Source organism: Gymnogyps californianus, chromosome 19 (assembly GCF_018139145.2).
Source record: "Gymnogyps californianus isolate 813 chromosome 19, ASM1813914v2, whole genome shotgun sequence".
Lineage (NCBI taxonomy): Eukaryota > Metazoa > Chordata > Aves > Accipitriformes > Cathartidae > Gymnogyps > Gymnogyps californianus.
Window position 1 is genome coordinate 8199294 of NC_059489.1, and position 12320 is coordinate 8211613.

A 12320-nucleotide genomic window follows, 5' to 3' on the forward strand; every position below is an offset into this window, starting at 1 on the left:
TCCCACAGCTCCCATCAGCACCATGGTCAAACCAGTAGGAAAATAGAGCTTTATTGGGGAAAGCAGCTTTGTACAAAGAGCAACTGCAGCGTGGCACCCCAAACAGTTGCTCTGCTACATCCGAGAGCGACAAGAAGGGACCAGGAGGGGCTGGGGGAGCAGGACCTGCCTGATGTGGGGCTGGGGGAGCACAGGGCTCCATCTGCATTGCTCCACAGCACCCCATGGCTGCAGCACCCCCCTCTGGGGTCCCCCTCACCCCAAATCTCCCCCAAGGCTTGGGAGGTTTGGCCTGGATGGGAGAAAGAGGACAAACCTAATTCTGGCACCCTCCCTATCGCTCACCGTCGCCCCATCTGCAGGGACAGGCATCCGCACATGTCCCCACGCACAGCGGCGGTGGGCTTCATCCCCACTGTGAGGGCATGGCCCTTAGCCCTGCATCCTTTCCCTGCCCTAACTTGTGTCACCAGCGTGAGATTTGCATATGCAAATCAGAAGTGGGTTAATTTGCATGTCTGTCTTCATCAGCTTTTGTTAAAACACTGCACCCCACTTCTGCCTCGGCATCAGGGTCCCACTCGCTCCGTGACAGCCCCCGGCTGCAGCTCGGCTACGGCACCAGCCTGGGGCTTGCCAGCCTGGCTAATGGAGCAGTGCAGTGGCTCTGGCTCAGTCCCTCCGGCACAGCGTCACCGCTCGCCCCTCACACAGCCAAAAGACGGGATAGAGGGGCTCGGTGAAGACATTGTGGAAGGAGTGGATGAGCCGCGTCCTCTCCCCAAGGCCGTAGAAGGAGAGGAGCCCCTTGCTGTAATCCAGGCTGACCCCCAGGTTTTTATACAGCTGCTCCTGGATTTTCTTCGCCTGGCCCTTGTGCCAGGCCAGGTAGCAATCCTCCCGCACCTGCAGCCCCCACGAGCCCCCATCCAGCCCGATGTTGAACTTGTGGCCCTGCTGCTGCTCCCGGGGGAGACCACGGTAGGTCACCCCCAGGATGACGGAGTGGCTGGAGATCTTCACCTCCCAGTAGTGGTGGCCATGGCCGTAGCCCTGCGTGCACAGCACCTGCCAGGGCTTGAAGCGAGGGCCCTGCTCCTGCTGCCCGCAGACGGCGCTGGGGCCGTGCTTGGCTTTCCGGTTACCTTTTGATAGCTCCAGGTACTTGTTGGCTGTGTCGGGATCGAAGGTCAGGTTGCGGTGGTCTGGGAAGAGCAACGGCATGGATGGAGCTGAAATGCTTCATCAGACCTTTACGCCCTTGGCGTGAGCCCCCCCAGCGGTGATGCGGTTTAAACTGCATAGCGCTGGCTCCCAAAACCGAAGGGAACAAGTTGTAGCATGTTTGGAGGGGAAGGGGAGCAGGCTGAGATGCGATACCTGCCCGCCTGCCTGCCAGAAGGAATGGAAACAGCCCAGAAATAGCTGGCGAGGCACCGAGATGCGATGCTTCGCACAGTGCTTGCACAGCCCAGCCCACAGCCAGCAAGCAGCAGTGGCTCCATGGTCACTTTGGAAGAGATGTGCTTGTTTTTGAGAGCAAAAACCATGAGCGTGGGTAGGGAGAGGGAGAGAAAACCAGGCGTTAAGTGAGCAAATATGGTATTGCGGGGAGTTGCTCTCCTCTGCACGGGCTGTGATAACTCCTCCTGCCGCGGGCACTCGCCAGCCACCAGCATCTCACCTTACTCCCACAATAACCCAGACCGGCCAGCTACATTGGGCTCATGCCTGCTGCCCATAAATAGCATTTTTTTTCCTATGAATAACCCTGAGAACGTTTTGTGGGGCCTGATGGAAGGAATCCTTACAGGTCCCATAGGCATCGATTGCATCTCTGGCAAGAGTGACAGAACCAATGTGCCCTAAACTTATCCAGCCCTCTTCCCAACAGGGAGGAGATTGGAAAAGGACCGTTGAGGAAATCCCTAAGGAGTTGGAGTGGGATGGGCCCAGGGAGGGAAGGGGACATGAAGGACTGCGGCTGGGAGTGCTGGGGCCATATCCCTGGACAGAGAGCAATGACTGCAGGCAGGGCGCTGCGGGCAGGGGTCCGGACTGGTGCTGTGCCGTGCAGGGCAGCTGGGGCAGCCCCCCCCCCATCCCTGTGGGTGCTCGCTTGCCAGCTGCTGATGTTGCCTGCCTGTGGGAAAGCGCTGTGTCTAAATACGGGTCGCCGGGAACAGGCACGTCACTCCTGCTCGGGCGAGACGCCCGAGGCGGGTAAAAAGGAGAGGATGGAGATGGGGCAAGATCCGGGGCAGCGACTGACCCAATGCCAGGCACTGGCAGCCCCAGTTTCCACGGGAAAGCATTCCCTGGTGCTGCTAATCCCCCTAACAAGCCCTTTCCCAGCCACGCAGTGTCCCCCAGCCTGTCTGCCCCGGCCCTGCACCACCCTTCTCCACATTTAGGGAGAAGGATTGGGAGAGCCAGGGAAGGAGGCCCTATCCTCGCAGCCACGACCACCCTTCTCCCAGGGAAGAGCCCAGCTCGGTGAAATCTCTGCCTGCTGGGGACCCCAGTGGGGTGCTGTCCCTCCAGGCCCCCACGTGCTTCTCACCCTTCAGAAGCTCAGCTCGGAGCTGGCACTCGGGGAGAGGGGCCACCACCTTCACCACCAGTCGCTGGGGATGTTCCGAGCCTGTGGAGGATGAGGACAGGCATTTTGAGTGATGCCACCCAAAAACTTGTTCCTTCCTGGCTTTGATGGGAGAAGGAGGAGGAGGAGGAAGCCCATCATATCCAAGCCTGGGAGTGGGCACATGCCACCGCAGCTTGGCATTGCCAGCAAGGAGGGGGCCACAGGGAAGCCACCCACCCCATCCCACCCCATTGATACCCATCTGCTGAACAGCAGATGTGTGTCCCCAGCACTGTGACACGGGCCAGGCTGTGGTTCAGGATGACTTGGAGCCCTTCGGGGTGGCCCTGCGAGCAGAAGGGTTACCGTGACCAACGGGGTCGGGAGCTTTGGGGGCGACAGAGCTGGGCAGGTCCTCCAGCAGGAGCCTGGAGATGCTGGTGAGGATCTCAGCGATGGGCTTGACCACACTGTCCACATCAAACTCCACGGGGAGCAGCGCCTCCGGGCTCTCCGGAGGCGGGAGCAGGGCGAACTCCTGCAGACAGACACACAGACACCCATGCACCAGCCTGGGGAGGGTCGGCAGCTCCGAATCCCATCTGCACATGCCACGTCTCCCCAGCGGGTGACGGGGGCATCCCCAAAATGTCTGCCATTAGCTGCGGCTGGTGCACGGGGTCAGGGGACAGTCGCAGGGGGAGCATTAGGCTGCAGGGAGCAGAGGGGCTGTGGCACAGGACTTTGTGTTTTGCTGGCGGTGGAGGAGTCTTGCTGAGCAGTTTGGGGGTGGGAGATGCTGCCCATGGCCCTGCGGGCAGCACCATCCATTCCGATCCAGCATCGAGCCCCCAACTTTTCAGGGACACCCCCCCCCAAAAGCAGCTCTTCCCTGCAGCCCCATCACATCCCTGAGCTGGGCTGAGGATGCGTCCCCCCTGGAGAAGGGGTTGACCACATCTCTGCCCTCACTGAAAGGGCGCAGGACCGGCAGCACCCAGGTGCGGGGAGGGACACAGCACCGGGACAGTACCTGGAGGAAGGTCCTGTGGTCGGGGCAGGCCAGCAGGCGCTGAGCCCTCTCCCTGTGCTGGCTGAGGACGTCCAGGCGGTCCTTCAGGAGGCTCCAGTCCTCCTCCACGTGCCCCAGCGCCGCCGCCTGCTCTTGCTCGATCCTGACCACCGTGCACCGCTGGAAATCCTCCAGGGCTTTCCTCAGGAAGGTGAATTTGCTCAGAATCACCGATCTGAGCTTCTCGGAGGAGTCCTGGGTGAGGAAGAGCCATGAGAGCCAGTGTGCTCCCACTCATGCACCCGGCACGGAGGCAGCCGCAGCGTTACCTTGATCCTGTGTGTTCGCTCCTCCAGCTCCTGCATCGCCCGCTCGATCCTCTCCGATTCCTCCTGGGCTTTTTCCAGGGACTCTTTCAAAAGGCCCTGCGAAGGGAGGCACCAACATCCTGCGGTGCAGCACGCTGCTGCCCACCCAGCCCCTGGGAGCCCTCTCAGGGCTGCAAGACAAGGCTCGCAGGGAAGGAGAAGGCTTGGGAAGGAGAGAGGCTGCATCCAGGGTCACTGAGAAATGAAACCCTGTGCTGTCTTCTACCCTTTTTTTAGCTGTTTCCTCTAGATCAGGGGGTCACAAACACACATGGCACCATTCATCTGGGCTGCTGGATTTACCCAGCGCTCTGCTGCTCCCGACAGCCCCCGGTTTCTCGGGGAGCAGCCGGGCGCTGGTGGCATCTCCCTCGCCGGAGCCCGCGCCAGCCCCCTGTTCAGCTGAGGCTGGGCACAGCTCGGCACATGGAGGCACATCACATCTCCACAGCAGGGCACGGGACAGTGGAGGTGGATGTTGTGCCATGCCCGAGCTGCCGCGACACCCCCTGCTCACCCCCCCAGTCACCCCAGTCCTGCCACCCATCGTCCCCACCTGCTTTTTAGAGCGCTCCTCCTCGAAGAGCACCCGCTGGTGCCGCTGGCACTGCCGGACAGTGCAGATGCAGCAGATGCACTGCTGCTCGTCCTTGCAGTACAGCTCCAGCGGGCGCCCGTGCTGCGGGCACAGCTCAGCGTGAGCCACCTCACACCTCTCTGTGCCCGAGACCCGCGCCTCGCCATCCCGCGCCAGCTCCACCACGCTGCACAGGGTGACATTCTTCTCCAGCTCCGGGCGCCACTGGAAGCCCCTGCGGCACTCGGGGCACGTGTAGCCCTTCTCGGCCCCGGCAGGCACCTGCTCTTGCTTGTGCCAGTGGTCGCTGATGCAGCGCTTGCAGAAGTTGTGCCCGCAGGGCAAAGTCACAGGCACCCTGAACAGCTCCAGGCAAATGGAGCACACCAGCTTCTCCTCCAGCTTCTGCGAGACAGCTGATGCCATCCTGCCTGCGCCGGGGATCGCAGTGATCGGGGAAAGAAGCTGGCGAAAGAAGCCAGGGAAATAGAAACTCAGCTGTGCAGAGGAGGAAGAGATGGTGACGCTGAGAGCCCAGAGGCGGGTCAGGGCTCCGAGCCAGGCATGCTCTTAAAGAGACACCCAGTGGGTGCCCCCTTGGCCATGCTGGCTGTGCCACACGCTGGGGAGACAATGGGGAGGGTTGGAGCTGCTCCCCCCCGGGGACAGGGAGGGCTGCGAAGCACAGCAGGAGGCCCTGGAGAGGATGAAACACCAGCGACAGCATGGAGAGACACACGCAAGAGGCTGACAAGGTTCAGAGCAACGTGTATTTCCCTGAATGCGTTTGCACAGGTACACACACGACGTATAATTTGATTTCACTCCTTTTTTGCCCTTTGAGGGAACTTCCTGGCATCCTCACCTCTGCCAGGGCTGGGTCCCCAAGCAGAGCATGGCAGTCCTCCCTGGCAGAGAGACCTCAGTACAGCGCTCCTGGCATCTGCCAGCCTGGGAACGAGCAGAGAGGGGCACCCACCGCTGCTGCAGCCACATGTCACCTCCCTCTGCAGCGACAAGGGCTGTGACACATGCCAGCAGCTGGCCAGGGCCACATCCCACCCTTGCATCTTTCCATTTTGAACTACAGCTCCTGCTGTTTGCTCATGCCCCCGCGCACACCCCGTGCACACCAATACTCCAGAACACAAGATGTCATCTGGGCAGTCGGTCCCTGCTCAGGCAGCAGGCGGAGTCTTCTGCCCGGAGGCAGTTTGTGGTGCCCGTGCACCGCATACCTTCACCTTGTCTTCATACAGTTCAGTTTCAGGAGGAAAAGCTCCCAACCTTCCAGTCCAAACCTTATCTCCTTACCCTCGCAGACGCGCTATCGCTTGCGCACACACTCCCAGGCAGCTGAACGCTGGCAGGACGGCCTCGGTTTACAACGGTTCTGCAGCCTCCCCCCACGCACGGCTTTGCTTTCACCTGCGCAGGCGAGGACAAGCGGGGAGGAGGTCTGTGCTGCAGCCGGGGCGCTCACCAGCGGGCTGCTGGGGGGTCAGAGCAGTTTCTGTATCACAGGCAGGCTCAGAGCCACCCCCCAGACCACCCCTGGACTCAGGAGGTGACTCAGGATCTGTCACAACTCCCTGCATGTCCCAGCATAGCTTCAGCTCCGAAAACATTTCTTTGGGCTGAATCTGCAAATTCTGACTAAATATTCAAAGCTCAGAGAGGGGCGTAACACGAGCTGTGTGTCTGCCTGGAACCGCAGGACACCTGCACTCCCACTGTGGTCACCTCACCAGCTCATTCACCCCGGCTTCAACCGGACCCCAGAACCCTTCGGGGTGGGAGGAGAGTTCTGGGAGCTCCGGCGTAGCTGGTAACGGCCCTCAGCAATGGCGGGGGGAGGCATTTCTGCACAATCTCCGTTGTTTGCTGGAGGTTCTTATTTCCTGAGGAAGGGAGGAACCTCAGAAAAAGTTACTGGGAACCAGAGCTGGGAACAGGCACCTGGAACAGCAAGAGCATGTTGGTATTTGGGGGTTTAAATAACAAAGAGCCCTGCAGAACACAGCAGAAAGCAGAGTCTCTCCACACGACTGGCAGCAGCAGAGTGCCAGGCCACCACCACGCATCTGCCCCAACCCCGGCAGCTCTGCAGATCTGCTTTTGCTCCACCTATCCACACTGGGTACGTGCTGTCCGGGGAGCGAAGGGAAGGACACCGAGGTCCATGTGCCTGGGCAGCTGTTGGGAGAAGCCAGCTCCACAAACGTTGACCTTGTGCAGGCTTACCACCTGCGTAGCCGCACTCTTCCCACCCTACAACATCCAAGAGAGGAAAGTGACCCCGGCCAAGGGAAGGGCTGCCCTTCTCCCCTGCACCCTGCAGAGCTCCCCAGCTCTGCACCAGCTGGCCGGGATACCAAGCTGTTCCCAATAAAGACAGCTCTGCCAGCATTGCTCAGAGTGTGTTTAATCAGACTCATCTCTTTAAGAGGGCTGCACAAATAAAAGCTGACACAGTCCTGAACCGCAGCGCTGTAAGAGGAGGAAATCCAGGCTGGCCTGGCTCTGTTTGTTCCATGAACAGGCAAAAGGAGAACTGTGATCCTCGCAGAGAAGCAAGGCAGGGCATCTCTAGGGAGACTCTACCCTGCCACCCTTACTGATCAGCTCTGCTACAGAATCAGTAGCAAGATTTCAGCCTGGCCATGGATTTGCTCTCATCTATGAACGTCCTCTTTAAGTAGCTTTTTGACCACACAGCTGCCAGCACTGCAAATGCCTGTTGCCCTCAGCTGCACACTTCCCAGCACTGCCAGCACAGGGGAACTGGAAGCCGAGGGGCTGAGACTTTGTCGTCTCCCTCCAGAGGCGCAGGCAGCTCCCAGCTGCACAACTGTGTGAGTGCAGGGAAGCCGGCAGCCCCATCCGCCTGGCCGGCATCCCAGCGTACACCAGAGCGCCTGGAGAGGAAGCCAGTAAATTTCCCTAGTAAATGCCGTAGGTTGGCTCCTTGGTGTCTCGGTATCTGTCCAGGTACCTCAGAGGCTGGTGGCGCGGGAACTTTAACTGTGGAGGATGATAAACGGGCGGCCGCACGAATTCAAACACAGGCTCTCTCATATCTGTAAAGGGGCGATGCACAACATCAGCAAGATGGCTCAGATGCAAACCCCAGGCCCTCCCCTTCACCAGCAAGGGCTCCCACACGCACACAGGACCAGGGCTGGTCCAGCACGCCCTGGTGAAGGCGCTCTCGGTGTTATTTTAAAATGCTCATACAAAACGGCCTTTTAGAGGTTGTTTCCTGAGACTGCTGTTAGTTTGGTGGAGGATGGCTCAGTAAGTACCCAGTCTGTGCTGTAACAGATCCCAGACAAGCGCCAGGACCAAGCAAGAGCCTACAGCCACAGCTCGCTCACTGACCCTGTGCGTTACCCGCAGGGCCACGTCCCAGCCCACAAACCAGCCCCCTCCAGCACCCCTGCACGCTGCGTTTCTTACTGAGAAGCTGATGGAAGACCCAAGTAACGGAGCTGTCCCACTGACACTGGAAAAACGCCAGCCCTGCCGGGGTCATTGCATCCTCGTGCTTTCTGTAGAAGTCAAACGTGCTAAAGGTTCGCATCTTGAGGCTGTGGCTGGAAACAAGACAGAAGCACAAAAGCTGAGGTGAACCTCTTTTCCTGCAGCACCCTGGTAGGCAACTACTTCCCCACATCACCCCAGAGTCTATAAAACAGAGGTGGAAGTCACCAAAAGAAAATCTCCCAGCTTCTCCAGCTCTGTGCACACTTCTGCCCCAGGCAGGGCAAACCACTTCCTTAACAGCCTGTTTTAAAGCAGCAGGACTCCGCAGTGCTTGAGGGGCTGGGATTGTGGCTTCAGGTGACACACAAACTCAAAGCAGCCCCTGGAGATTAAAAGGAACTGCTCTCCTACAGCAGTAACAAGCATGTGATCATACCAAGCAATAACAGCCAAGCCAAGCGAGTGTGAAACTGCCCAGTGAGAGCCTGAATTACCATGGCATCGGCCGAACATCCTCGCTGAAATCTATGGGGCAGTCTTGCTTGAAGAGGAGGAAGATGAAGCGATGGTAGCCAGTTCCCATGGCAGGGAAGGGGGGCAAGTAATGGCAGATCTCCTTACCCGACTTGATGTCGTTGCCTGGGATGTTCGTCCTGAACACAGAGAACTTTACTTCACTATATATCCATTCATTTTCCCACCATCAGGACCAGCAGATTCACCCAGGATTGCAAATCACTCTGTGCTATGTTTTGACATGACTTATGCCCTGTTTGACAAGTGAACAGATAGTAGAGGCTGATTTCACTGGAATTAAAAACACACCCAGTGATTTGAATGCTAAACAGCAGCAACACCTGGAAATACTGCGTCTTTAGCAGGACCCAGAACACAGAGGTAAACAAGCTAATGGCAGGAGCACCAGAGAAAGCCACGGAACTGCCTTAGCGAATGCTTATTCCCGAGCTCTGTTGGAGGAGTTTCTGCCCGCTCCACCTGGGCTTTCCCCGAGCTAAGCAGCACACGGCTCTGATGTGCAGTACTCACACCAGCCAATGGAGGTACTCCGAGTCCGTCTCTCTTAAATGTCCATCTGCAAACGCACACAACAGAGAAAGGTGACTTAGGGACACCCTAGTGTTTGCATCAACCCCAAAGTGAGAACGCCCAGACCCGCTTTGAACAGAGGGGGCAGCTCGAGACCTCCCAGAATTCCTCTCCTAGCAGAAAAGTAACTAATTCTCATAAGACTGAGCTTAAAATGAGGAGCAAAGAACTCTACAGAGGTAATTCCAAGATTAAAAGGACTTCTTGGTCAGCTGCTTCACTTTGCTGTGCCTTGGTTTCTCAGGGCAAACAAAGTCAGCTAAGCTACCTCCCAGGCAGAATGCCAAGGGAGAGAGGAGTTTGGGGGCAAACAAAAGACCGGAGTCAGGGAGTTGTTTTCTCTACGCTGTGACACAGGTCCTGTTGCATCACTGTCCCATCTTTCAACTGCTAGAGATCTGGGGAGGCTACAATCTTCCCTGCATATGTAATATGTACCTACTTAGCAGATATCACATCATCTCTGGCTGTGCAGCCAAAAGAAACAGGAGCTAACCAAAAGCAGAGTGAAACAACCCAGTTTAAACATGTTTTTTTAAAGAACTCGCTACTCACCTGGATTTGTGAGCAACAAAGTCCAGAGGGAGCCTTTATCTGCCTCGTATGACACTGCAGGGGGACTGGAAGACTAAAAGAGCAACATAAGGGGAATGTAAATCACTCAAACAACAGGTTCCATTAAGACCAGGTCACAATTTTCAAGGCAAAGAACATGAACTTGTCATGGGCACGGCCAGGATGCAACACAGACTGGGCACAGCCATGCCACCGAGTAATCCAGCTCCACTTGGAGAGCCCCTGGAGGGTTAATAAACATCAGCCTGCTGATAGACAACGATCCTATTGCAAAGCTCTGTCCTTATCATGTCCAAGAAACATATTTCCTTCATCACAGAGGAAATACCCTTGTAAAAGAAATCCCCCAGAACGAACAATGCCCACTGGAAGCACCTGACAGAAACACACAGGCTTCCCACGGGGTCGAGGTTGTTCCCAGCTCCCCTCACACACCTCTGACGGAGTCACCATGTTCCCATAGTAGACCGGCACGAGGTGCTCGTCTTCTTGGCTGTACTCCACCCTCAAGGTAACCCAGGGGGTGAATGTGGCCCCCTTGAACAAGTCACGAAATATCCCGCAGTGCTCCGCCACACGCTGCTTGTGGAACGGGCCGCTGGTCTTCTCCCACTCCGCTCTGACTTCGTCAAGGGGAATCAGCACTGCAAGGAGAGAGAAATGCTGCAGGAGGCAGCAGGGCACGCAGAGCGGCCGGGGCAGGGAGAGGTGGCGGGGCACAGACCAGTCCGGAGCCGCGCTGCTCTTTCCATTTCAGCATTCTGGCGGTTCGCCCTCAGGATCTTTTTTCTTTCCTTGATTTCCTTTGCCTGCAGCAGCTTATCACGCGGCAGGCTGATGTCGGTCTTTGGCTCTTCAGAGAGGGGTGAAAAAATCACGTACGTGAAAAATGTGAATACCCAAAATACCCAAACACAAAACCCCTGCAAAATGTTAGAGAGTGTGTGAAAGAGACGCAAACTTCAAGACATCAGAGAGTCGATTCTACCACCTCTGCCTTCCCTCTGCACCTCCACGCTTCTGCTCCCTCCTCCTTCCCCAACTCATCGCACTCCCAGACCCACAGGTTTGCCAGCTGGTAAGCAGGTCTGGTCTCTGCGGCTGCTCAGCACAACAGCCAAACTGCATTATTTGCTGCAGGTCTAAAGCTCTGGGTCCTGGCCTGCTTTCTCTGATACTACTGGGGTTCCAAGGAATCACTTCTTTACTCTGCTCCACATCTTTTGGCAGGTCCTGGCCAACCTCCCTCCTTCCAGAAAACTGCCATCCATTTCCCCTGAAGACATTCACAAACTTCTACATCAGAAAAGGGCCAACCTCGTGCCAAAGCACCTCATCAGCTCTTTACAGGGCAGGTTTTGGGGCAAACCCGTGGCCCCAACAACAGCTTCCCCGACCTTCAGCAGCAAAACCCTGCATGGCACCGTTCCTTCCAGCAGTACCTGGCTGAGGACTGGTGTGCTGCCGGTACGTCCTCCACCAGCGGGGCTTCCTGCTCTCCTTTTCCGCCAGCTTGAAGTAGCGAGTGAAACTGCGGTATTTTTCCAGCGTTTCCAAGTTGCTGACGTCAATATCCTCGTTGGGCATCGGCCCCAGCGGGGCTGCCCGCTTGCAGAGCGCAGCTGGAAGCGGAGAGTTCCCGTTTTATACAGAGAGCAAGAAACGAGACCGAGAGAGCCCGGGGCGGGCGGAGCGCGGGAGCGCGGTGCCGGGCCGGTGCCACCCCCGCCTCCTCGAGCCGGCCCCGCCAGGCACGCTTGGGGAACCCAGGCGTCCGAGAGCTCCCCCCCGCCCCTCCAGACGTGCACTGCCCACTCGCGGGGAACCGGGGCTCCCCGGCCCGTGTCTCACCGGCCGTGCCGAAGGCCCGCCCGCCCCGGACGCCGCACAGCGCCGCGCTGAGCAAGGGCGCCGCCATGGTGTGCGCCGCCCTCAGTGGAAGGCCCCCGTTACCATAGCGACAGGGTCTGCGCCGCGCAGGGCCGGGCTTGGAAGGCCCCCCGCTGCCATAGCAACGGGGCTGTCTCGCACAGGGCCTGACTAGAAACGTCCCCACATCCCCAGAGTGACGGGCTCTTCCCGCTTGCCGGGCTGCCCCTCCCCATCTTCGCCCTTGCTCCTCTGTCCCCAGGGCAGATCCCGCTGAAGGGAGGAGAGTGGCCCTGCTGGCACCCCGGGACAGCAGGGAGGGGAGGTGAAGCCCAGCACAACAGCCAGGTTTCGTCAGAAAAAGGCCCAAAAAGGAAAAGCTGGAGTTGCCTGTGAGCTGTGGAACATCCTTGGGGTGCTGGTGAACCTCGGCACAGCCCCAAGGCAGAACCGTGACAGCTCTGCCTTGCTCAGCCTTGCAGCTCGGCCAAACCTCCGTGATCCCCCCTAACGTCTTTGGTTGTTACAGCCCAGCTGCACGCAGCTGCCTGTCCAAGAGCCAGCAGCATGGCCGACTGAATCCACCCCCACGAGGGCAACTGCCTCCCAGCAGTGCCCGCTGGGTGGCCAGTAGCACTCGCCCGGAGGGATGGAGGCCAGACAAACTGTGGCTTCACAGCCCGTGGGGATGGACTTCACACTCTGAACACTCCGAGATTGTTTTTAACGAGAAGGACAGTT

The 12320-nt window shown here is 58.2% G+C and overlaps 2 protein-coding genes across 2 annotated transcripts; both read right to left on the reverse strand.

The window, feature by feature from the left end:
• Positions 1-446: 446 nt before the first annotated feature.
• Positions 447-4967, reverse strand: TRIM65 (tripartite motif containing 65). The gene is made up of 6 exons (XM_050908560.1): positions 4521-4967; positions 3926-4021; positions 3618-3851; positions 2951-3122; positions 2564-2644; positions 447-1205 (listed from the first exon to the last, which is right to left on the reverse strand). Exons 1-6 carry the CDS (start codon positions 4965-4967, stop codon positions 673-675), a joined length of 1563 nt encoding a protein of 520 aa, XP_050764517.1. The 3' UTR covers positions 447-672.
• Positions 4968-6951: 1984 nt separating this feature from the next.
• MRPL38 (mitochondrial ribosomal protein L38) lies at positions 6952-11628 on the reverse strand. Its single transcript, XM_050908414.1, has 9 exons — positions 11562-11628; positions 11153-11332; positions 10435-10563; positions 10146-10354; positions 9690-9762; positions 9075-9120; positions 8522-8680; positions 8001-8137; positions 6952-7621 (listed from the first exon to the last, which is right to left on the reverse strand). The coding sequence occupies exons 1-9, from the start codon at positions 11626-11628 to the stop codon at positions 7485-7487; spliced, it is 1137 nt and encodes a 378-aa protein (XP_050764371.1). The 3' UTR covers positions 6952-7484.
• Positions 11629-12320: the final 692 nt, after the last annotated feature.